Below are 26939 nucleotides of genomic sequence, written 5' to 3' on the forward strand. Positions count from 1 at the left end.
TGACCGGAATCGAACCTGGGACCTTTCGGTCTGCAGGCCGATGCTCTATCCACTGAGCCAAACCGGTACGGCAATATATTTAAAATTTTAAATACAACCTTTTAATATATTTAAACTTTATTAAAAAATAATACAAATTAATTTTCTCATGTAATTAAAAATTTTGGCTCTCAGCTTATATGAATGACATTTAGTAGAGTGAAGAAATGGGAGAATATGCTGGTGTTGACTTTGGAAGGTCCTGAGCAGGGGGTTTTATGGGAATTGAGCAGATTGATTGTTAAAACTGGAAGGGAAAAAAGATGAAGAGGATTGCCCCTGTGGTTATTTTAGGTTTGCTGTCCTACTCTGGTCTACTGGGCAACCTCTTTAAGGATCTGATCATGCTAATTCAGAAACATATTAGACTAGGCTCAGGTGATGAGATTCCCACTTCTTGAATTTGCCTGGTTTGCCTGTACTTATCCTACAGAAAAGTCCTGTTTGAGCCACCAGGGTTGTAATTTTCTTACCCCAAGGCTATTATTGTGAAAAGATATTAATATAAATAGAAGGCATTGCTTAAGCCCTACTTGGTTGGTTTGATGAAGTTTGAGGAAAATAGGAATAAGTCAAGTGTGTTGAGGATCAGTCATTTCACATTTATAAAGCATAAAGCTTATTAAAGGTTTTGAAGTGAAAAGATAGTTTATGAATACAAAACCATTGTTATCACTGGTAACATGTACAGATATCTTGCCAGTGTTTTTCTGCTTCAGACTATTAAGCTTCATATTAGAATATGATAAAAAGATAGTCATTAAAAAGACCTTGTGAACAGGCGAAGCTTGAAAAACAGTGACTAAGGAAATTTTACCCCCAAAACACTCACATGTTAGGGCGCTTTTTCCAAATGATAAGAACAAAGTTAGGATGTAATAATAGTGGTAGTAGTTGAAATTTAATTGAGGGCTGAACATTTATTAGGCAATATTCCACCCACTTTCAATGTAGTTATTATCTTATGTAATTGTTACAAAACTCCCCTGCAATAAATACTGTTTTATTCCTATTTTATCAGTAAGGATTAAACAAACCAAAAATTCCACAGAATGTACTGGTGTATACAAAGAGAATGATAAGCAAAGAATTTGAGAATGTAAGATTTAATCTCCTATATCCCAACATGAGGATGTTGAAAGGATTTAGTAGATACACAAGACAATAAAGCTTATCTACATATATAAAATCCAAGCAACTCGACCAATGGAACAACTGGAACAACCAGAACGACCGGTTGCTATGACATGCACTGTGGAGGCCAGCTGGCCCGATCAGGTCCCCAATCGGCCCCCAAACCTCCTGTGGCTCCTTCCCCGGACCGGGCCGGCCCCCGATTGGCCCCCCCCCCCCCCCCCCGCACCCTGATCGGGAGTAGGGTCAGCGGACTGATCTCCTGGTGCCGCCCCCCCCACGCCCCCCCCCCACCGGCCCTAGCCCCAACCACCCACCCCTTCGGGGGGTGGGGTCAGCCAACCTCCCGCATCCCCTCCCCCCACACGGGCCTGGCCCAATGGCCTCCATCAGGGCAGCCGGCCGGACCTCACCCATGCATGAATTTATGCACTGGGCCTCTAGTAAAGTTATAAAGAAGAAAAAAGAATAGTATAACAAAAAAGCGTATTTGTAACCTCAAATAGACTGTCATCTTAGCTTAAGGAACTCTAAAATAACAAGCTACCTTTTGCTTGTTTTGTTAACTTACTGCCAGTGAGTGTGTTGAAATGCTTTGAAATTTCTGCAGCACCTGTGCAGCAGAGAAAGAGGTCTGAGCTTCAGGAAGCTCTGTCTCTCCCTCAGATTGGCGGCATAAACCTGACATCTTGGTTGCATGTTTATTATGTTGCTACCACTTTAAGCATGAGTAAAAGAACCATACAAGCAGATGGTAGCAATGGTGGTCATATTTGGAGCAATGGCTATATGCTTTGATTTGTAAAGCACTGAGCTTAACACAGATCTTATTTACCCTTTAAAATTAACTTCTATTTTCCTCCCATTACTTCGAGAAGAACTCAAATAGCAGTCAGTAATCTACTAGCACTTAGCTGGATTGGTTTCAAATTGCATGGCTTAACTGTGGCTGTCTGTAAAATATGGTCTTAGGTACCACAGGGGTCCACAAGGAGCGATCACAGGCCACAGAAAAGCATTTAATAGCTATGTGTAATCAAATTTATGAAAACTCATCCAGAAAGGCACCTCACTATTTATAGGAGTGCTGTAACAAATCTTTTGCAAACTAGAGAACCTATTTGTAATGTGAAATCTCTTAATTTGTCTCCTTTTAAATTTGAATTTTTGTGTATATGTGGTCTTCATAAAGTAAGACACTTATGAAATTTCTGAAAGCCCAGGTAAATATAACACAATCAAACATAATTTTCACTCACTCATTCAACACTGTGAAATGATGCCATGTACTAAAAGCACTGTTCCAGGTAAGAGGGAGGGCCCTGATTTAGTCCGTTAATGCCCTTAAAGTGTTCAGCTGAGGCTGGGGAAGAGAATTCTGATGTGTTAAATATTTTTTACTTGGAAAGTGAAAAAATGAAATAAGCACTTCCCTTCTATAATACAGCTATTCATTGATTTCTTGAAAGCAATGCCATAGATAATTATTTTGAAATCTCCTTGCATATAACTCACAATACAATAATGTGATGAATTTGGGTTGTCACAAAATATCATGTTTTAAATGATAAGAACTTGGTAAGTCTTAGGAAGCTGAGTGAACCAGAGCCCTAAACTGTACTAAGAATCTGAAGAGACCTCAGATTCTCGCGTTCATGCCGCCCCCTTTTCAGTCCCAAACCTTCCTTAGTGTTTTTGTTTGTTTTGTTTTTTTCCAAAGGAAGAAACTCGTGTTCAGAAAGTATTGAAAGCAGTTGAAATTGGAACCAGCCAGGTCATTTCATCTCAGACTTTTTAGCTGAATGATTCCATTCCTCCTCTTTCTCGGTTAGAAAAATCTATATAGAAATGACATATTTTAGGGTTTGAGGGGTGTTCTCTTGCTCCCTTTTAGTCAAACTTGTAAGCAGAAAGTATGGTGGCAACAGATGATGAATGGTAAAAAGAATTTATGCAAGGATGGCGGGAACAGACCCCTCTCCGGGGTCAGGTCCCATCAGCCCTTGACTGACCTAGGGTCCCCCTAAAACTCCGCCCCGCCACTCGGAGATTAGGCTGCTGGGCAGGCGAAACTACAAGTCCCAAGATGCAGAGCCTTCTTTTTCTATGAAGCCCGGACGCCCCCTCGTTCCATTCTGGGAAATGTAGTTTCCTTTAACTCGGCAGCAACACTGTCTAGGAAACCTGGGTTATTACGTTTGAGGGTGCCCTCCCTCCATTGACCCCGCCCCAGGTTGCTTAGGAGTGGAGAGACGCCGAATCTTGGAGTAGTTGGCTGGGGGCCCAAACCAGCGCAGAGGGTAATCTGAGGTCTGCGCCGCGAGGGCGGTCATGGAGAACTTCGGCAGCTCCCGCCAGGACTTGTGCAGCACTAGGGGGTACCAGTTTGAGATCGGACCCCCCGACGTGCTGGAGCGCAAGGGCTCCCTGACCCTCCGCTCCCGTCACAAAAAATACTCGAATCCGGTGTTGGTGTATTCCTGGTGAGCGAGCTCTCCCAAGCTCCCCTTTCTCTGGGTCTGGGAGAGGGAGAAGCGCGGAAGAGATGGGGAAAGGAAGGAGAGTAATAGAGCGAGGACAAGAGTGGAGAGGATAGAATAAACAGAAGAGGATGAGAACAGAGGAAGGGAACAACAGAGAAAGAAGGGGAGAGAATGAAGAGGTGGGAAAGAAAAGGATGAGACAGAACTGGGAGAGGAGAGAAAGGAAAAGCAAGGGAAACATCTTCAAAGGAGAAATGGGGAGGGTAGGAATGCAAATTGGGAACTGAGGAGAAGATAGGAGAGCAGCGCTCTGGAGGAGTGGCTCCCCAGCACACACCAAGACCTGCTGCAGCCGGTGCCCTGCCACCAGAGGTCATAGATCACCCTGGTGCAGGATGGACCGGAGGGTGTTTGCAGAGGCGTGGAACTCTGGTCTCTGAGACAAGTACTTGATCACAAAAGCAGGGCATTAGGAGGAGGCCAGGGACAGGAGAGAGATGTTTGTTCAGAACATGGCTTCTAGGACTGTCATTTGGCAGTAAGGCACACTGAATAACTTGAAAGACATCCCTAAATATCACCCAGGGCCTAGCCTAGGTGATAGGCTCCTATTAGGCTCCTAGGATTCTTCAGACCAGGGACTGCAAACTGGTATTTCCCACTAAAGGCCAACAGTTTGTTTGGCATGCCCTGTGTTTTCATTTTTAAATAATTGCCCACATTTAAAACCAGGAGGTTATACATAAAAATGCAGGATTATGTCTTTTCTTGGAAAGTTGAAAGAATTTTATTCTTCCTGGCAACAATGGATGTACCACTACCGAAGATAAGAGTTCTCTGTTAATTGCACTCATAAAAGTTCTTGCCTGGTCCTAGAAGGCATTTGCTTTACTTCCTTTGCCTTAGCCCTTGGGCTTTGAATTCACTTAGAGATTATCTGGTTTTATTAATTATTGCAGTAACCAATAACATATAACATATAACATGTAACAAAACCATAACATATAACTGGGAGAAAAATGGGGACTTTTAGGGCAATTAGGATTCTGTATTTGGAATTCTCTGGGGGAGAGCAAAAAGAGAAAGTGAAGTCATCTTCTTTATACTTTTGCCATTTAAAGATGATTTGGACTTAGCCCTAAAGCTAAGTCTTCCTTGATCCCATTCATTCATGCAATGTATGTGAGCCCTGTAGCTTCTGTCTTGCAAATTTTTCACACCTATTCCTTACTTTTCCAAAGCCTTATTTTTTCGTCTCATCTCCAAAATCTGCCTGTTTTGAATTCAGTATGAAAGTTTATATAGATTTGAAATCCAAAGCTACAGTGGGAAACAAAATCCTCTTTTAGCCTCATACAGGGCTTACCTCATGGCCCTCAAGCAAAAACACTTAGCTCTTCCATGATTCTGTTACTCCATAAAGATTTAAGTTATGATATAAATCACTACTAGAAATTATTGTTACAGAGAAAGATCTTTTCAAGTGGATAGTGCTTTGCTCTTTTCTCCATTGCTCTGAGGAGTTGCCTTGTGAACATCATAGACATCAATAGCGAAACTACAGAAGAACAGAAATGAGAAGGAGGTGAGGAATTTGGTGCAGAGAAGGGTAGTATAACACTGAAAGTCATTCTGGCCACTTCTGGAAAGGTAGAGAGATTTCTCATGCTGTTGATTTTAGAAAGACAGTTTGGGAGCAGGAAGAAATAAATTCAGTCCAATTAACAGCTACATATTGGAGATGCAGAGATGAATCAGGAGATTCAATGAGATAATTTGTATAAAGCATTTAGCACCATGCCTGGCACATAGTAAGCAGTCAATAATATGTGGTATCTAGTAATACTATTTATTTAGGATAACAGTGGTTAAAAGTGTGGGTTCTAGGTTGAACACTAACTTAGCAGCTTGTGATATGGCAAGTGATACTCTGGGCCTCTGTTTCTGCAACTGTGAAATGGGCATGATAGGATTCTAGTAAGATTAAACACAGTGTTGTATGTGAAGCTCCTTTTTAACATATAGCCTGCCACATAGTAAGCACAGTAACTGGTATATACATACATAGGATATTTCATTGACCTAAAGGAAGTTCATAGGCCAGTAAAAGAAAATGTCTATCTTATTTGTGCAAAATAGAGATGAGTATAAGAGGCAAAGGGAACAGGAAGGGAAAGTTAGTGTGTGTGTGCTGGCGGGGGGGGGGGGGGGGGGGGGAGGGGGCGGGGGAGGCAAGGGCATGATTTCCTGAGCAGGGTTTAGAAAGAAGAATAGGAGCTTCATAGGTAAATAAAAGAAAACAGGTAAATGCAGTGGATTAGCAAGCAGCAGCATAGGGAAATAGAAGTAGTTCTCTATAGTTGGCAAATACAGTTGATCCTCATTATTTGTAGGTTTTGTATTTGCAAATTTGTCTACTTGCTAAAATTTATTTGTAACCTCAAATCAATGGTCGAGGTGCTTTCATGGTCACTTATGGGCATGTGCAGAGAGGCAAACATTTTGAGTTACTGTCTACACACATTCCCAGTTGAGGTCAGACAAAGTGACATTCTGCCTTCTTCTTTTAGCACTCATATGGGAGCAGGTGTTCTTTTTGCAGTCTATTTAGTGCCACTTTGTTTTTGGGGTTTTTTTTGCATCTTTGTGCTTTTTGAAGGTGATTTCTTGTTAAAACGGTCCTGAAGTATAGTGCTCATGTGCTATCTAGTGTTCCTAAGTTCAAGAAGTGTGTGATGTGGAGAAAATTATGTGTTACATAAGCGTCATTCAGGCATGAGTTATAGTGCTGTCGGCTGTAAGTTCGATGTTAATGAATCAACAATATATATTTAATAAGGTGTCTTTAAATAGAAACACACATCATACCAGGTAATATTTTGATTGGTTTATGAAAATGGCTCACAGGAAACAAACCCCATATTTCTGAGCGGGATATACTGCGGGTGCTCTTTTTTTCTTCCATATCCAACCAGTTACCAAGATCTGTCCTAAAAACAAAACAAAACAAAACAAGAAAAAACTGCATAAAGTTCAAATTGTATAAACTTCCAGACAAATGATGTCATTGACCATTTTGTTTTTTTGCATTCTGGTCATATTTGTTTGGTTTCTACTGACTTATTTTAGTACATATTAAAGTTTTTATTGATTTTTATGCTTTTTTAAAGGTTAGCACTTACTCCTTATAAGACACCATTTGAGTGGCCTTTCAACTGAGTATTTGATTAAATGACTATATCCATGGGTTTGCAAAATACAATTGGTGTTTGGAAGAAATTTTGACTTACCTAGTTTAAACTTTTGGGTGATTCCCATTTTCTGTTTATGTGGCATGTAATACAAGTCTGCTTGACTTCACTACACATATTTAAAATGGTTGTGTATAATGGATGTGATAAAGTGATATACCCGGAATGGTTGTTAGAGGTATTACTGGGATGAGACATTGTCTAGGAGCCATCTCTTCCTTGCAGCTGGAGTGATAGATAGAGAGCCATATCACCTGCATCTCACCTTGATGCTTCTGAGTGAGAGAAGACTTTTCTAGAGATTACTCTTCTCTAGTCATTTCTGTAGTATTTTTGGAGCTATATCATCAGATTATTTTTTCAGAAATTCTGAATTGAGGAAAAATTTTGTCTTGGGATATCTTCCCACTCACAGGAATAATGCAATACGAAGAACCAGAACAACTATACTTGTCTTTAATAAATTCTCTGGCGTGAGGCTAGTTATTTATTTACTTATTTATTTTTACTCTTCCCTTCCTTGGCCAAATCAACATTCAGTAATAAGTGATGATCATTTAAAGCAAAAAAAAAAAAATCATTTGAGTTCCCTTGGAGATAGTTCATGTTCTGGCCTCCATGGTGACAGAGTTTTAAGAGTTCAGGTTAATTTTATGCATTTGTTATTTCAATTACTTTTCTCCCCTGCCTAAAATAAAGAGCCAAACACCACCTTGTAATAGGAAGAAAACAGAAAAAGGAAAAAGAGGAAGAAAAATAAAATTTGGTGATAATTGTGGGATAGGGATAGCATGAATCCATAATAAAACCAGAGTTGATTTTCACAGCCATAATCCTGATGCAGCAAGATAACATCAAAACATTTTTGGGCATCTCCGCATAAGTGAGCTTAAAGAGGTATAATGCATTAGACTTCTGATTAGAATGGTAAAGCATTTAAAATGGGAGCTAAGCTGTGCTTTCCCTCATTTAGTGCATGACTTAGCAGGGACTAACAGGTAATAAGGAGATTTTGAGTTAATATAGGGACAAATTTTAAGATCACTCTATCTGTCCCATGTTTTGGAGCTTCTGGGTCTTTTTGTTGATAGAAACCTAAGAAATTCAAGCCTTTTATTTCTCAACAATGCCCAACTTTCAAGAAAAATATCTCCCTCAGCACTCAAAAATTCCATCTTGTTAGAAGTTAACAGCAACGCTTTTTTTCCCTTCATACTCTTGGCACAACAGTCTTAAATGTTCCCAAGGCAAAAGGTAGATGCCTCTGATTTATTAGAGCAAATGTTATCTTAAAGAGTTAAGCAAAGAAAAGTACAAAGATTAATATTTCAAAAAACAATCAACACTAATCAACACTAATAAAAGAGAAAAATGGTAATTGGCGTACGAGCTACCCTTTTCATTGGCTAATCAGGGCTATATGCAAATTAACTGCCAACTAAAATTGGCAGTTAACTGCCAACAAGATGGCGGTTAATTTGCATATGTAGGCACAATGCAGGGAGGTGAAAGGGAAAGCAGGAAGAAGCCCCCTGCCACTGACAGTGATTGGAAACCCAGGGGGGAGCTAAGAGCTGGGGGGCAGGGCAAAGGCGGCCCTTTGCCCTGCCCCCCAGCCATGATCGGAGAATCAGGTGCCTTTTCCGCCCTGGCCAGTGAGAGCAGGAAGTAGGGGTGGAGCCAGCGATGGGAGCTGGGCACGGTCGAAGCTGGCAGTCCCAGGAGCTAGGGGTCCCTTGCCTGGGCCTAAAGCGGAGCCCATGATCGCGGGGCCGCTACCACTGCGGGTCCCCGCTGCCCGGGCCGGACGCCTCAGCCAGAGGCGTCAGGCCTGGGCAAGGGGCCGATCCTGCGATTGGAGGGTGATGGGGGTCAACGCCTGAGGGCTCCCAGTATGTGAGAGGGGGCAGGCTGGGCTGAGGGACACTCCCCCCCCACACACACCCAGTGCACGAATTTTGTGCACCGGGCCCCTAGTCTTACTATAAGTGAGCAAAAAAAGGCAGTACATATTGGATTCTTTTGTTAAAAGATGTGTCTATATGGCATTGAAAAGAGACTGAAAGGATATTCACCATGTAACAAAATATTTACAGCTGAATGGTGGATTTATGGATTATTTATCCTTTTTTTTTCTCTTTGCCACTCTACATTTTCCATAAGGAACTTGTATTATTTTCATAAAAACAAATTAAAATTACTTCAAATTTTTTTATATCATTGTTTATGTATCTTCCCCTGGAGCAACATTTCCTAAATGATCAGAATTTAAACACAATACTTCATCTCTTTCAGAGTCTGAGTCATTTTTCATAGTTTATTATGAGTCTTTTTAAAATACCTTTTTAATTGCTAGTTTAAGTTGGATGAAAAGGATGATGCTATTCACATTCATTTGGTTCAACCGCCCTTTCATTCTGTGCTCTATAATGGTAGATCCTATGCTACGGTTATTTTTAATCTAGTCCTACGTTCTTATTCCTCAACATACGCACATACCCACAAAGGCTTTTGAATGCAGTCGTTTTTGTGTGTGTGTGTGTGTCACCTTATTTTCTATATTTCCAAGATAAAGTCCAGGAGACTGCATCCTTTTGTCCTGACTACATTTTCTTTTCTTTTTTTAAATTTTTATTGATTTTCTACAGAGAGGAAGGGAGAGGGATAGTTAGAAACATCGATGAGAGAGAAACATCGATCAGCCGCCTCCTGCATGCCCCCCACTGGGGATGCGCCTGCAACCAAGGTACACGCCCTTGACTGGAATCGAACCCGGGACCCTTGAGTCCGCAGGCCGACGCTCTATCCACTGAGCCAAACCGGTTTTGGCGTCCTGACTTCATGTTCAATGCTACTCTCGTTTATGAAGTGCCAATCAAATTCTTTTCCTAAACACTTGTGGTTATAGAATTGCTGTGCCTTGACCTTTGTGTGAGGTTTTGCTCAACTTACCTGTCAATGGCCAAAATAAAACAGGTTTACTTGCAAGGCAAAGTATTACAGGACAGGTATTTTCCTACATGGTACATGGATTAAGAAATATCATTGCTGTATATGAGTACCTCTGCCTGAGCCAACCACCTACTCTTGGGACCATTTCCTACTAGGGCCCTAGGAGCCACCAGAACCCCTCATTATTCTGCTGTATTCTTTCTTTCATAGACAGTCACAAGTACTTTTTCGCCAAGTCTTTTTTTCTCTCTCTTACCTCACTGATGATCCCTTCTAGTTCAGGGTGTGGGGAGTGAGGGAGAGGGTAGGAAGAATGTGGGGCTCAGTGATAAGGAGAGGTTCAGTCTATGAACACCGGGACTAAGCTCAGGATTTTTAATAGCAGTGGAACTGGTATTAGGTAAATTTCTCTGAGTTGGCTTGGGAAGCCACCTCACTGGCACCATTTTCTGTGTGCACTCGTCAGTCTTCTGGTTGCAAGTGACAAATACTAAACTTGTACTAGCCTTAAAAAGCAAGAGAATGAATTAGCTCATGGTTTTCATAGAATGGTTGATTACCAGATGAGAAGGGCAGGGGTGCAGTTCAATCTTAGGAACAAGTGGAATAAGGGATGCAAATGCAGCCAGGTCTCACTTCATGTTTTCTCTCTCCTCCTCTGTGTGTTTGCTTCATCTTATTCATTGAAAATTATGGGAAACATGATTGTTCCAGTTCTGGAATTTATACCTACAAGGAAAGATTGATGTTAAGGTATTTTCAGATTAGAATCTACAAATCCCAGGTCAGATATCCATTCCTGGGCCAAGTATCTGTTTGGGCTCACCTGACTGGGCAAAATTTGGTGGAAATATGATAGCTCTGTATTGGGGTGAGGTAGACCAACCCGGAAGAAAAGAAGGCTGGGCTAGCAATCCTATAGATGTCTACTATATCCCATCTTATTCTATAGATATCTACTGTATCTCATCCTATACTTGTAGATGTCTACTATATCCCATCCTGTCCTATAGATATCTACTGTATCCCATCCTATCCTATAGAGATCTACTAAATAACTAAATAGTTACTACAGTGGAGAATGAATTCCAGATTCCAAAGACCCAATTTTATAGCAACAGTTTAGGATACAATCAATTAATATATTGGGGACTTTCTGCATTTGCTGTTATTTTGACTTTAAACTATGTTCTGCCCACCCCCTGCCAAACCAGTACCAACTCAATGCAGTTTAAAAAATTTGGCCTTAGACTTAATGAGCAAAAAACCGAATCTTGTATAGAGATTAGATGAACAGATCTTTATGGTGTTTTGAAAAAGTTCTGAATAAATTTGAATATTGTGTTACTGTTGTTTTTTTTTTTATTCTTTATTGTTGAAAGTATTATATAGGTCCTCGTTTTTCCCCTATTAACCTCTTCCAGCCACTCCAGTCCTCTCCCCCAGGCCCTCATCACCCATTGTCTGTATCCACAGGTTAGGCATATATGCATACAAGTTCATTGGCTGATCTTTTCCCCCCCACTCCCTCCCCTGCCTTCCCTCTGAGGTTCAACAGTCTGTTCATACTTCTATGTCTCTGGGTCTATTTTTGATCATCAGATAATTTGGTTCATTAGATTGCACATATGAATGAAGTCATGTGATAGTTATCTTTCTCTGACTGGCTTATTTCGCTCAGCATAATACTCTCCAGGTCAATCCGTGCTGTTGCAAATGGGAAGAATTCTTTCTTTTTTATTGCCACATAACATTCCATCGTGTAACTGTACCACAGTTATTTTTATTCACTCATCTGCTGATGGGCACTTAGGTTGTTTCCAAATCTTAGCTATTGTAAATTGTGCTGCTATGAACATAGGAGTGCATATATTCTGTCTGATGATTGTTTTGGGTTTCTTAGGATATATTCCTAGAAGTGGGATCACTAGGTCAAATGAGACTTCTATTTTTAATTTTTGAGGAAACTCCATACTGTTTTCCACAGTGGCTGCATCATTCTGCATTCCCACCAGCAGTGTACTAGGGTTCCCTTTTCTCCACAACCTCACCAACACTTGTCATTTGTTTATTTGTTGATGATAACCATTCTGACAGGTGTGAGGTGATATCTCATTGTCGTTTTGATTTGCATCTCTCTGATGACTAGTGACTTTGAGCATTTTTTCATATGTCTCTTGGCTTTCTGTATGTCCACTTTGGAGAAGTGTCAACTTAGGTCCTTTTGCCCATTTTTTAATTGGATTGTTTGTCTTCCTTTTGTTGAGTTGTATGAATTCCCTATATATTTTGGAGATTAACTTCTTATCAGATGTATCATTGGCAAATATGTTCTCCCATGTAGTGGACTCTCTTGTTATTTTGTTGATGGTTTTTTGTGTTTTTTTTTGCAGTGCAGAAGCTTTTTATTTTAATGTAGTCTCATTTTTGTGTTACTGTTTTTGATAGACACCAATCTCTCATAACTGTTTTCTTTATTTTATTTGAAATACAAATTCACTTTCATTGTTATTAGTCACATCATGTGTTTTTATTTTGTCTGAGTTTTCAAGTATTAACAAAAATAATAAATTGGTAGAAAAATTATGTTTCTTTGTTAAGATGCTATATCCCCAATCCGATTATTATAATGTCATTTTATTTATTGCAAAGAATTTAGTCTCCTTTTATAGAAAGTGGTAGAAAGAGCATTTTGAAATTAAAATATATGTATGACTTGTCACAAGTTTTTAAACACTTGAAAAAAAAACCGCTGAGATGCTAAGCTAGGAGCCAGAAACATTACGTGAATTTTTGCCAAAAAAAATTATTTTAAAAAAATGTTCTCTAAGGAGCTCTTTTTTTAATTTAAAATATTTTAATTAAATTTATTGAGGTGACATTGGTTAATAAAATTATACGGGTTTCAAGTGTACAGTTCTATAATATATCATCTGTATATTGCATTGTGTGCCTGTAGTCAAATCTTCCTTCACCATATATTTGGCCCTTTTTACCTTTTACTACCCTCACCTTCCCCTCTGGTAACAACCATATTGTTGTCTCTGTCTATGAGTTCTTGTTTGTTTTTCTTGTTTGTTCATTTGTTTGAAGAGCTCTTTTTTTTAATTTATTTTTTATGTTAATCCTCACCCAAGGATATTATATTTTCCCACTGATTTTTAGGGAGAGTGGATGAGAGAGGAAAAGACAGAGAGAAACATTGATGTGAGAGAAACACATTGGTTGGTTGCCTCCTGCACAAGCGTCGACCAGGGCCCCTGCTGGGGGGGAGCCTGCAACCAAGGTAGTGCCCTTCACTGGAATCGAACCCGGGACCCTTTGGTCTGCAGGCCAATGTTCTATCCACCAAGCCAAACTGGCTAGGGCAAGAGCTCTTTGCTCTTTTTTAAAAAACAAACACACTTTTATTGCTATTATGTAAGAGGGAGAGAAAGGAAGGGAGAGAGAGAGAAGAAGGGGGGGAGAGAGAGAGAGAGAGAGAGAGAGAGAGAGAGAGAGAGAGAGGAGAGAAACATTGATTGGTTGCCTCTTGTATGCATTCTGACTGGGGATCAAATATGCTGGACATATGATATGTTATGGATTGTGTATATGAAACATGAATAATTTTGTTAATCATTGTCACCCTAATAAATTCAACAGGAATAAAATAAAAATAAAAACCCTGAATCTCTTTAGCCTTACTTTTTTACCATCCAGAGTATCTTTGGCCAGTCAGTATAAGAAGTATTCTAGGATTTGAAGATAATTGAGATCCAGTTGTCTGAAGATAGGGTGAGAATGTCCTGATCCTGATCGGAGCAGGACAGTCCTGGTTTTCATCACTACCAGTGTACTTAGTACCTCATTTCCCTCTTCAAGTGTCCCAGGTGGGATAATCAATTATTGTGTCACCTTACTTAATACATGTCCCTTCAGCTGTTTTCACAGTCATGTGTTTGGCAGTTAATCAGACTGACAACGTTTATTTAATGTTTACACTATTAAGATCGGCAAAGGCTCCAATGGCAATATTCCTTTTGTTCCCTCCCAATATTCTCCATGGGGCCTCCTATTCTTGAAGATTTTTTGTGAAGACAATTCATAATAATAATGGGTCATATTTACATGCCACTCAATGTATGTTGAGTGACGAAAATTACTCCATCAAGTGGTTTTTAATTTGAGTGCAGTTTAGGCTTCAAATTCTGTGGTTTCATGGTTATAGATGTACAAATCGCATACAGCACAAGACACATTGAAAAACAAAGTCTCTCTTCATAACTTGGAAATGTCACAGTATCTCCCAAGGACTTAAAATTTCACTTATGACTCTGCAAGGGAATCTAAAAGACTTCATTTGTCAGTTGGTACATTCATACACCAAATAGCACTACCTTAGCATGTAAATCATTTGTCCATGAACTCTTTAAAGAGGATTGTCAAACATTTCTTTGCAGTCTTTGATTTTATTGGTTTTGTGCTTCTGATGTGCCAGAAAATATAGCTGACTCTTGAGGGCAATTTTCTTTTAAAGTTTTAGGTAGCAGATGATTATAAAACCTAATTTGGGTTAGATTTACATCAGAAAGTACAGTGGCTGAAAGAGTACTTGTGAACTACATTAATAATTCTAAAATTTAAAATTAATGTATTCTGCCATCTGGAGTCTTAACTAAACATTTTTAACATCTTTGAAATCTGCAAAGAAAATATGTCTCTTGTCAAGTAACCAGAAGCTGGTATTCAGATCAAATTTTCATTGTCCTCATGTCAGATATTGCTCAGCTTCAAACCTCCTTTGCAATCAATGTTATGCATATGTATGTTGACAGTTTTCCCATCAGCAAGTAGATTTATAATTCCTCCTGAGACACGTTTTTGCTGCAAAGAACTAGCATCTCTATATGCATAATCACTCCCTCTTTATGTGTGCTTTTACAGAGTGAGCTGGGATACTCTTTATTTTTATGGACACATTTGAAAGCCACTGCGCTCAGCATTTGTATTAAGATTACAGTAACAAAATGTAAGAACATTCAATCAATCATTTAAGATTTAATAATCATTTACAATGTGTTAGACTATGTTAGGCACTGAGATCACAAAGATGAATATAAAATAAACCCTGTGTCTAAGAAGCTCTTAATGTAATGAGAAGGAAGATTCATTAATGAATAATTATAAAGCAATGTGAAAGGCATAGCAGTGATAAAGATATTAATTTCTTTGAAAACCCTCCCCACATCACCCCCACCACATAGACAGGGGAGCATGGAAACCCTAGAGTGTAATTTGGTTCCCTCTCCTTAGAGGAGTATCCTGTGACCTAATCCCACCCTGTCTGCCCTCCACTGACTGTTGGGGCAGCCTTAGGGAAGCTGCAGGCCCTCTCTGAGTATTCTCTGGACTTGAATTTGTTCAGCCCTGAAACTTACTCGAGGATTTGAATGTGTTTATTCAAAGGGGGCTTATAGATCCAATTTGATGTGACATCATCCAGCTCTTATGGTAGGAAACTCAAGCTCCCAAAGGACCCCAGAAACACAACTAGAAGGTTCTCTTGACAAGGCATGACTTGGGACTATGTTAGACCCTAGTGGTCGGCAAACTGTGGCTCGTGAGCCACATGCAGCTCTTTGGCCCCTTGAGTGTGGCTCTTCCACAAAATACCACATGCAGGCGGGCATGTACAGTGCGATTGAAACTTCATGGCCCATGCGCAGAAGTCGGTATTTTGTGGAAGAGCCACACTCAAGGGGCCAAAGAGCCGCATGTGGCTCCCGAGCCACAGTTTGCCAACCATTAAGAGATAGGAAGAACAGGATCTTGAGGGTGCAGGTGATTGTAAAGCGGGTGGTGGAAAGTTGTATATCAACTGAATCAGTTGGGTATTTGTTCAGAATGGGACCTGCTCAAGCTGTCTTTGCCCTTCTAGATTCTATTGAATTTGACTCTCTTCACATCAGTCTAAAGTGGCATTTTTGACAACAGGGTCATGGTTCCAAGCTCTTTTTTATACAGTTGGCAGCTCTGATTCTGTCCTGTCAGCCTTTTCCCCATTCCTAATTCTACTCATATTCATACTCTCTCTCCCACAGTAGACTAGAGAAAGTAAGTTTCATCTCTTGTAATTAAGGATGCCTTTCATAAAGATTTCTCATATAAAGATGTAGTCAAAGCATTGAGCTCCTGGCTTGATAGAACAAGGTCCTCAGCAGAAGCAAGGCTGCTTGTTAAGGAAAATTCTGGCTCTTCGGGCAGGAAGCCATTCTCCTTTCAGCAAAAATATCAGCCTGTACCTGAACGCCCGGTCAAAGACACGGTTCTTCATTCAGTCAGCAGCATGGAATATCTGTATTCAGGGTGCTTTGGCCTTGAACTGACTGCGGACCAGCTGCTGTCAAATATACATCAGGGCAAATTAATATCTGCAGAAGCCAGGCTATAGACTAGAACAGTGCTGGTCAACAATGACCTTTTTACTAATCCACGGTGATGTATAGGCTGTAAAGTTATATAACAAGGTTTTTGTATAAAATGCATTCCATTTAAAGGACTCATAATTTTTATCTATCTTTGGTGATAAAGGTCTTTTTATTAAGGGTGATAGATGGTTATTTTATTTTTAATGTTCTTGTCAAGACAAAAGGTGGGCAATTTTATGTTGGTTCTACAAATTTTGAGGGAAAGTTTTGCTGCTCCATGAGACACTCAGGTTTGGAAACCACTGACCTGAGCCTGGTATACAACTATTTGCTAGAGCTTTCTTAACTTCAGCACTTTTGACATTTATGCCAGCTACTTCTTTGGGCAGGGGTTGTACTGTGCATTGTAGGATGTTTAGCAGCACTACTAGATGCCATTAACAACCCTCCCCACCCAGGTGCAACAATAAAAAATGTCTCCAAGTATTGGCAAATGTCTCAGGGTAGGTTGGAGTAGGGTAGGCAGGGGCTGTGGTCAAAAACTTTTAAAGTTACTGTTCCAGAGACATTGTACATTTTATTATATTCATTTTTTCCTCATAAATTTTTTATTGCATTAAATGACAAGTCTTGGAAAATTGCATGGTGGCCATAAATAAATGCAGGTAGCAAGGAGAACAAAGGCTATATAAAGGTTATATTTATTATACCTTGATTATTTTTTGTCTCACAAAGATGCTGTAAGGCTTAATTAGTATTGACAAAGTATTTAAAAATGCCCAACTAAAACTTTTGTAAATAGATACAATATTATTACACATAATAATATTTTGCCTTTATATGTCATTATTGTTCACTTGAGATTCTCAATGCATTGATTCATTTGTTTCCTCAGTATATGATTTTCAGTTCATCTTAGGGAAATTGATAACACAAGTTAGTGTTCACCTGACATAATATAAAGTCAGGGAATTAATTTAATCTCACATTTCCTTTATAATACCCTGATCATTATTACTGTATCCTTATATAGAATACATATATATTTAGTATATAGTACATATATTGTATTTAAAATATAAAAATTAAAAATATAGTATATTTAATAAAACTTTTGATATTTTCTATTCTATATTACTATATGTTATATATTTTATAATTTTTAAACACATATATTTCTCTTTGCTAGTCTGTCAGCCTCGTAGAAATAGGAGGAGGTCTAAGCCTTCAGTTGTGTGTCTCTTGGAGGCTACAGGCTGTGGGCACATTATTCACGGGCAGCCTACAGGCATTAGGGAATGCTAGTTGCATTAGCTTAGTCCTCTAAGGAAACACTTTCATTATAGATTTATCTTTTCATTGCTGGGCTTTTGGCTGTTACTGAGATTGCAATAAGAAAAGAAACATATCTGCATTTTTGTAATAATCCAGTTATAATACAACTTAAAACATATGGTGGGATAATCAGAACTGCATTCTGACTTTCATGAACACTGTCTTTGCCTTCATGGGTCCCTTCCTTTATAAAAAAATGTTAAAAATTATAGTTTATGACTGCTTTGGTATAAAGATGGATATAATTCCAGCTGGGTTACCTTCTTCTTTTTCTTATTTAAAAAGAATTGAAACACTCTGGGGGCCCCTGAAAAGCATGACATGCTCTGGCACTGTGCCTAAGGTACCCAATAAAAAGATGGGCCCTGGGAGTAACACACTGAAGTGTTAGTTGGTGCTTTCCCCCTTAATTCCTATGCTCTTAAGGAGGTATTCTAGTTTTATTGCTTCAGGTAAGAATGACCCAGCAGGCAACACAGCAAAATTCTTGAATTTGGGGTTCAAAAGCTTAGACCTTAGGATGACAATCTAGATTTGGAAGAATAGATGAAAAGGTGGGCTATCTGTCCCAGAGTAGATGAAGAATTTATGGACTGAAGACAGAGGAGGCAGAGATGTTGAGAACGTGTGAATTTGTTCAGGATCCCAAATTTGAATTAAGACTTTGGAAGTCCTAGAGCAGGTGGACTTATCACTGCCTCGGCCTCTATCTCCAGGGTAATGTCTGCACAGCTGTCTGAAGGACAGGGCTCCTATGTGTCCGCCATGGTCAGGATGGGTAGGTACATGAAGCATTTACCTGCTTAGTGGGAGAGTATCTGAGTTTCTAGAAACCCTGGATGGTGGGGGACACTAGAAAGTTATTGGTAGGCTAGTGAGTGGCACCCTTGTGTCTCAGTGCCAGACTATACAAACATCTGTGTGGCAGGACCAGGAAGGCATAGCAGAGATCTGCATGGATCCATAACAGAAAACCACAGGGGAATGTTTCCACAAATGCTACCAAGAAGAGACAATGACAACAAAGATGGATTCTTGGCATGGGGGAACCACATGGACCATTTAGAGCTGAAAGGACTCCTGAACTGACCAAGACTAATGTTTTCCAACTGGAAAGTGAGAGCTTTGTTAAATTATGGAAATTAAGTTTAATTATGGAAAAATTACATTGTGATTCTTATATACCAGAATCTTTCAAGCCTGATTCATATTCACTGTACATAGATATTTATAGAGCGTTACAGTATTTGAAGGACCTTCTGTATTTTTTCATTTTAATTCTAATAAAAATCTAAAAAGGTACTGGTATTTGTTTCTGTTCTCATTTTACATATGAAGCAAGAGGGTTAAATAACTTGCCTAAGGTCACACAGCTAGGACCTGGATTAGCAAAGACTCAAACGCATGGCCTTATTACCTCTACCACCCCTGGTTCTTGATGTTGTTCAATATACCCACTAAGGACTTTCATGAGAGCTTTCTGTCAGTCTCAAAAAATGCTGGTATTGTACCAATATGCTTTTAGTGTTTTTAAATTAATGCTCAGTTGTGAGGTAGGCAAGAGAGCTGGAACTCTGCCACTTCAATCTGGGCTTCCTTGCTGTAATCTTCTCTGCACAACTCTGCTCCTAGTTCTCAGAGGTGGAGAGGTAAGGTGTAATTTGAATGCAGTACAAAGGCCAAGATGAGGGCTGGTTCCTAAAGGACCTCCTAACTTGGACACTGAGTGCCCCATCGAGGTGAGTGGATGCTGTTCTGTTTCCACAGTCCTGTGACCACACTCAGCATGTTGTAGACTTTTCCTAATTGTATGTTGTTCTTGCCACATTATGAGCAAGTGAAGGCAGGGACTACATCAGGCTTGGTTTCCATTGCATCCCCTGTACCTAGCAAATGCCTGGCATGTAGTAGGTACTTAAAAATACATGCTTAATGAAGGGACAATTGAAGGGACAGATAGGTAGAGAAATTTTTGGATACCTCAGTGTCCATTACACAATTCTAGCCCTGTATCCCTTAATTGCAAGTTCACTTCTGAGGGGTGCTTGGGTTCAGCTTCCTTTGTCTTACCCAAGAAAGCTTTATAAAAATAGCTACTTCTCTTGCAGGCTACTTCACCTCTTCTTTCTTCTCTATCCCCAAATTTCTTCCTTATTATTATTTCTAACCAGTCTTTTAGACAAGATGTTTGGAATATTTTTTCTTGTTCCATTTACATGTTTTAAGAACTGTTTTTTTCTATCTTATGTTTGTCAGTTTCTTTTAAACCCTCTTTAGAAACAGGAGCACATGTTATAAATTCATATGAGCAAATACTTTCTGTTCTCTCTCATTTTGAAAAAAAATTATAATTAAAATTCATGGTGGGAAAAATTTCTACAGTGGCAAGTTGCCTTTCTAAGATATTACCATGTCTTATTTTAGAATTTACTTTTGGTAACTAATCTACATTATTAAATAAGATTCACTTCATTGGAGTCACTGAATAATTGCTGCTTGCTAAGTATTGTTTTGTGATATTAGTTTTACCACATATGCCAAGTTGTTTTTAAGAAGTAGCCTCAGTATTAGTCAAAAAGAGATGGAAAATATATGTCATAAATCTAGTAAATTTGTAATTAAAATAATTTCACAAATATAGTCCATTTTTATTGGGTAACTTTTTTAAAGGTTAAATGCAGTACATGATAAATAAGCTTTATCTCTTAACAGATTCTTACTTTTTTCTTAAGGCACCTCAACAGAGAAGCTTACCCCAAAGATTATGATATCGAGGGTCCTGAGAAAATTAAAAAACTGTGTGATTCAACATATCGGAGGCTTGGAACTGATGAACCCCAAGTGAGTAGTTGCTGCTAATTTCTTTAAGCCTGGAATCTTCCCCCTTGTGAAGAATGAAAAATAAAGGGAGGAGCCCTTTGCTGGTGCCATCCTCTTAGCTACATTAGTTACTTAGGCACGTGATTTAATCACTGTGTGCTTCAGTGACCTTACCTTAAACACGTGTATACTTTAAAAGGTTATTGGAAAAATAAAATGAGATAAAACAAGTAAAATGCTTACCTCAGCCTGGCACAGACCAAGTGCTCCAGGAATGATTACTGTTGTTATACTTTTGCTGCACCTGCGGCATCTTGCTACGTGTCTGCTTTGACCTTCACAATAACCATGTGAAGTAGGTATTATCTTGATTGTAGATGGGTAGGATCTCCTAGAGCAGTGATGGCGAACCTATGACACGCGTGTCAGAGGTGACACGCGAACTCATTTTTTTTTGGTTGATTTTTCTTTGTTAAATGGCATTTAAATATATAAAATAAATATCAAAAATATAAGTCTTTGTTTTACTATGGTTGTAAATATCAAAAAATGTCTATATGTGACATGGCACCAGAGTTAAGTTAGGGTTTTTCAAAATGCTGACACGCCGAGCTCAAAAGGTTCGCCATCACTGCCCTAGAGGTAAAGCAACTTTCTCAAAGTCACACAGTTAGGGAGTGGAAGACTTAGATTTCAGTTCTATTTGTACTTATGGTGGCGGAGTTGTGAGTAATTAAAACATGCTACTATCCTTATAATATTTGTACACCTGTTACAAAAAGAATATTCATTTCATTGCATCAGTAATTTGTGTTTGAACTGCTTTTGTGGGTTATTGCTTGGCTATTTAGATGTCTACCCAATCAGTATGAGGCAGGAACTCAACTTCACAAAGACCTCTAAATTGTGTCCTACAATGCTAAGAGCTTTGGGCAAGTTGAAGAATTAATTCAGCCTTAACAGGATGGTCTTGGAGCCTGAAGAGCTGATAATTTGGCATGGGCAGATGTGAATGTGTTGAAAAAACTAGGTTTATATCACATTCTGCCCTCAAAGGCTGGCCTAGTTTGAAATAGGGCAGGTCCAGGAAGGAAGATCCACACTTATACATTAGAAATGGTTCTAGAAGATTCTCAGTTCTCCAGGATGATGGAAATAAATGAGCTTTGCAGGGCCCAGACTGTTACCTCCCTTCCTTGTATAGTTCAATTGATGGAGTAATAAGGATAGTCTGGAAAATAGGACTTATTATAAAGATACAATTGCTGGATATGGAACCAAGAAATTTAAAAGAACCAAGACAGCAAGACAGTCTCTTTCATTCTCTCTCTCATTCTCTCTCTCTCTCTCTCTCTCTCTCTCTCTCACACACACACACACACACACACACACACACACACACACACACACACAAGCACACAGAGTCTCTCTTGGCATCTCTGTTTCTCTCTGCTCAGTTGTGCTCTTTCCTCACAGCTCAGTTCTCAGGGGAATTCTGATGTTTTCATCAGTTTCCACCTCACCCTCTTGCCTTTGCACCAGGCTGTCTCTTTGGTCATTAGCTCACACATGGATAGAGCTCTTTAGTCTAGTACCTAACTCTATCAGTAGTCACTCTCTCCCACTCTCCCAAATCCAGTTTAACCTTGCTTTCTTGAGCACAGGGCTATAGTCAGGACAAGAGTGAGTGGAAAAGGCAGGCATTACCTGGCATGCACTTAGACGGTTTTTTGTTTTGTTTTGTTTTGTTTTTACCTTGAAAAACATTTATTTTTTATTTCTAAGTGAAAATGTTTTTGGTCTCTGGATTGTTGGAGGAAGCAAGATGAAGTGAAGTATGAGGTATAAGAACCACAACATTCATTCCTTATATTCCATGCATTATAGTAGTTAACCCTCAGGTTTAATATATGATACATAAATAAGATATTAACCTTCTCTCTGACGTTTGTTCATGGTCATTGAAAACTTGTCCTTCTTTTACCAGATTTGCTGTATGTATTAGATAGGAAGAAAAATAGACCAAGGAGTCACTATTTCTGATGAAACTGCATTCTCATGTCTTAATAGTAGGTTACATTTTTCTCTATAGATTATTTTTAAATATTTAAAGCACTTGCTCATTCATCTTGTTCCTTGCTATTCTCAAAGTTATAAAGTTGACAAGAAAGATATTATTTCAGTTCTCAACCTAGATTCACTTATTTCAAATGGCTCACCCAAGGTCCCAGGTGTATAAAAAGAAGAAGGGGATACAGTCTCCATACCTTCATGTGTCAGGTGGGAAGCTAGATGTGGCAGGAGGATGGGTGAGTTTCTCTTCCTCTTGTCACAGATTTTGATGGAGGTCTAAATACTAGAACACTCTAGATATTTGGCAAGAGCCATATGTCCTAAAGCAAGATGTTGGACTACCTAAGCAGGAGCTGTAAAAGATTATAAGCTAGGTGAGGCCAGTATGAACGGTTATGTCTTTGAAGACTAGAGCCCAAGAGTTGAAAGAGGATTTATTTAGTTGTGGGTTGTATGTCTCTCCTTCCACAGTTGAGAGGTATTTCAAGGGAACCACTCAGAGAGATTAATAGGTGTGTCCTGTAATTTAGAGGACATAGAGTCCAGGTATATGACATATGCCTGAGAATCTAAAGCTGAGAGGCCATGCTTGGTCTGGCAGAGCAGAGGATGGGAGTGTTTGGGGAGAAGCAGTCCTTGAAGTGGGATGTTGGTCAAGGATATATGAGTGTGTGAATTTACCTGTGGACTCATTGGAGAGAATTGGCCAGAGCACACTTGAAAAGGCTGCTTAGAGTAGGAGCAGGGGGTGAAGAGACCGAGCACAATAGACCCATCAGATACTCAAGGCTTGGAAAGGGGAGTTACAATCAACCGGGAGGAGCTTTGCCTGCTTCCAGCAAGCTACAGTTGGAGGCCCTTGTAAGACAGCCCCTGGAAACAATTACAGTTGTGCCGCCTGAGAGGAGTCAATTTTGAATGTCCTATAAGCCCAGGACCACCAGCACAGGTCAAGAAAGTAAGGGCCATTTAACACTGTGCCTCATCTCTTCCCATCGGCCAGACCTAGGAGGGGCCTGGGAGTTGGGGGAAATAGAAGAGAGAAGCCTGGAAAGGAAACAGCAGTGGAACAAGGCCCCACCCACTGCAGGCTTCCAGGCCTAAAGCAGCCCTGAGCTGGGAAGGTGGGAACCTTAAATCTAATCAGTTAGAAGTGATTACTTCACTGGACTGGAAAATTTCATAGCTACAATGAGATCCTTCTTGAGATTGAGGGGCCCAAAAAAGCTATGGGACTTGCTTAAAATTTCCAACAAGCCAAAGGAAAGAGCTAGCTATCCATGTGGGATTTAAGGGGCAGCTTGATTAAAATCAAATTGCTTAATGATCACATTCTATTGATGGAATAGAATCAATTCAATAAGATGGTTACATGAACAGTGCCTCATTTCATCTTTGGAAAAACTCCCCAGGCAGGTACCACACGTGGCCCACATTGTGTAGATGGGGACACTGAGGCCACGTGAAGCTTTATCACTTATTCAAAGTCTAACAGCTGGCAAGTATATTAAAAATTAAAATCCATTTATTTCCCTACTGGTTCCAAAGTCTAAGATCGTAAATACTTTCCAAAATTCCCTTTTAAAATGCCATGTTGCTCCACTCTTAGTCCTTTTAAACATCTGACAGTACGTACTCCTTGCAGAAAATGAGCCTGGTTACTTTTTTGCTCTCGCTTGGGTATTGTATACACCTTACTGCATATGTTAGGGCTTTGATTTCTTACATCTTAACTACCACCTCTGTCCTGTTTCCCAAATTATGTCTACATATGTGCTGGCCAGCCCTATTCCCATCTGCTTTTCCTCCTGAATGCCTTCGTAGCATTTTTTTTTTTTTTTGGTCAGCATTGTTGCTGAGTGGTTGCTTCTTATGTGTACCAACATTTCTGTTTAGCTGACTGAAGGTTTCCTTGCCCTTAACTGCTACTACTGGGCCGAATGTGCACGTTGGCTTTTTGTAAAGATATTTAAGATGAGACTTTCTTTGTCTATATTATGGCCGAGACTCCAAAAGGTCAAGAACAAAACCACAGTCTCATGTACCCAAGTGAAATATTAGGCCACTGAGGTGAAACCCTCAAAGAAGATGGTGTTCTTAGGCCACCACACATATGCAGAGTATAAGAGGATTGAAATTCAGGAAACCAAAAGAGGAGCTGTGAGTAGAGAACAGGTTTGGGAAAAGGTGTACTGTAAGTCTTATCTGGAAACATACCCCTCTGGTTTCAGTTGTGCGTAATGGATTTCCTACCCCAAGACCCTCAGGCTTCAGGAGGCTGTGTGGGACCCTGGGAGATGCAGATTCACAGGGGAGCAGTAATTCAAGCCACGGAGTTTCTCTGGTTGTCTTATTATTCTAAGTGACTATAGTATAGTCACTATACGAAATAGCATTTTAAACTACTGTAATTTTTTTTTTTTGTATTTTATTTGGATTTTGTTCAGGTGCTACGGGGCTATAACAGAGTGAGCCCCATGCAAACTAAACTAAACAGGGGTACTTTTATCATTGTTTGTTCATTTGTAAAGTCTCACCCAAGGATCCTCACAACACTACCAAAGGCCCTGTCATAATCACAGTCAGACTGCTTCTGAGGAAGTGGTGCATGTCCTGTAAACTCAGAAGGATTTATTTAAGATATATTTTTATTGATTTCAGAAAGGAAGGCAGAGGGAGAGAGAGATGGAAATATCAATGATGAGAGAAAATCATTCATCAGCTGTCTCCTGCATGCCCCCTACTGGGGATGGAGCCCACAACTCGGGCATGTGCACTGGGAATGGATCCATGATCTCTTGGTTCGTGGGTCGAAGCTCAGCTATTGAGCCACACTGGCCGGGCTCAGAAGGATTTTAAGTACAAGCACATCTGATGCTGTCAAAGAAAAGCAAATAATTGTATTAAACAAATTTTCTTATACAGTTAATGAATTAATGCCAAGGCTTTTTTGGAACTGACAGGACCACATTGATGAGCACATTAGGTTAATATTAGTAAAGGGTGTCCCAAAATTCACACAAGAAGTAATTTTGATAGAAAACACAGGTTTATAATTAAAAATAGTACTTTTTTTTATTGATTCATAAAGTGTACAGTATAGGGTTATGTATGGAATAGCATACAGGCTAAATGGCCTTCACGGCTTTGCTGGCGCATACGCACTCTTTTGTTGAAATTTTCCATGACCGTTTTGCATGACCCTCAGCAACACTCTCACGAACTGCTTCGATGTTTTGTGTTGAACAACTTGTTGAAGGACGGCCAGAGTGTTTAAAATCACTAATTGATCCAGAATCCCTAAATTTTTTAATTAATCTCTTCACAGTTGATGAAGTTAAATCACTATTCTGACCATATTTTGCACGAAAATTTCGAACTGTAGCTGCCAAACCTTCATTATTTTTAAAATATTGCTCAACAATGAAAACACGTTGTTCTTTCATGTAGCGTTCCATTTTTAATAACCCTGAACTGTCAGCTGTCATGCTATCTTTTTTTTCCATTGGCAACACTTTATGGCACAAATGACATAAAATTCAAATCTTGCATGAATTTTGGGACACCCTTTATTAGCAGTATTGCAGTCATTTTAGACTTCAAAATAGCAAATAAAGAATAGTACAGAAGTATGCTAATATTCATTTTATGAATAAAGAATAGCCAAGTGGGCCTCAAATTTGGCATTTAAAAATTAATTACCCTAAAAAGAATATAAGGAGATATAATTACACTGGATCTGAGAAATTCAATTATCTTTTATTTAATAGGCTCAGGTGTGTTTTTCTTTGTTTGACACAGTAGAATGGTGTTTTGACCACATAGTCTTAGAGATGCTTGTATTCAGATCTAAGTACCTGAAAGAGGCATATAGATGAAATTCTTGTAAATGGAATAATTTTAAATGTCACTGTGAAAGAACAACTTAAATCAGGAGAAAGGAAGTTGTTTGGGGGTAGTGGATTGTTGAGTCCTGTCATGCTTCCTGTCTCCATTATCTCTGAGCTTGGAGTTGATGCCATTGGTTCCAGCCTTTTTAACCTGGAAGTACTTTGGATTGTCTTCTCCAGTATTTATTGGCACAATTAAATCTATCTTTCCTGTTTCAGGAATTCTGTATCAATTTTGGCCCGCTGAGTGTACCTTCCTTGTTGTCTGCTGCAGCTATGGGTTTATTCTAGCAAATATCTTCTCTGCCATTCCTAGGGGTTTGGGACAGGAATGAAAGTAGGTGTCCACCATTTTATCCCATCACTCCCCTTCATAACTCTTCTTCTGTATCAAAAATCAGGCCCAAATTTAACTTTAGAGAAACTTGGATTTAATTTTTCATGTACATTAATTTGCTTAAGCAAGAACAAATGGAGCTAAAAATGTGCAAACACACACACACACACACACACACACACACACACCCCTACTGTTTATCTGTCTATTTATCC

At 39.4% G+C, this 26939-nt stretch overlaps 1 protein-coding gene across 3 annotated transcripts in view; it reads left to right on the plus strand.

The window, feature by feature from the left end:
- The first annotated feature begins 3355 nt into the window (after positions 1-3355).
- CFAP95 (cilia and flagella associated protein 95) overlaps positions 3356-26939 on the plus strand; it is a 119659-nt gene continuing 96075 nt past the window's right edge. For all 3 annotated transcript variants that reach the window (XR_009447614.1, XM_059656871.1, XM_059656870.1), the window contains exons 1-2: positions 3356-3656; positions 20337-20445. Coding sequence is in view for 2 of the 3 variants with exons in the window: in XM_059656871.1 (XP_059512854.1) it covers positions 3505-3656; positions 20337-20445 (261 nt within the window). In the remaining variant the exon portion in view is untranslated. The remainder of the gene's footprint in view (positions 3657-20336; positions 20446-26939) is intronic.

This window comes from Myotis daubentonii, chromosome 11, assembly GCF_963259705.1.
Source record: "Myotis daubentonii chromosome 11, mMyoDau2.1, whole genome shotgun sequence".
NCBI lineage: Eukaryota > Metazoa > Chordata > Mammalia > Chiroptera > Vespertilionidae > Myotis > Myotis daubentonii.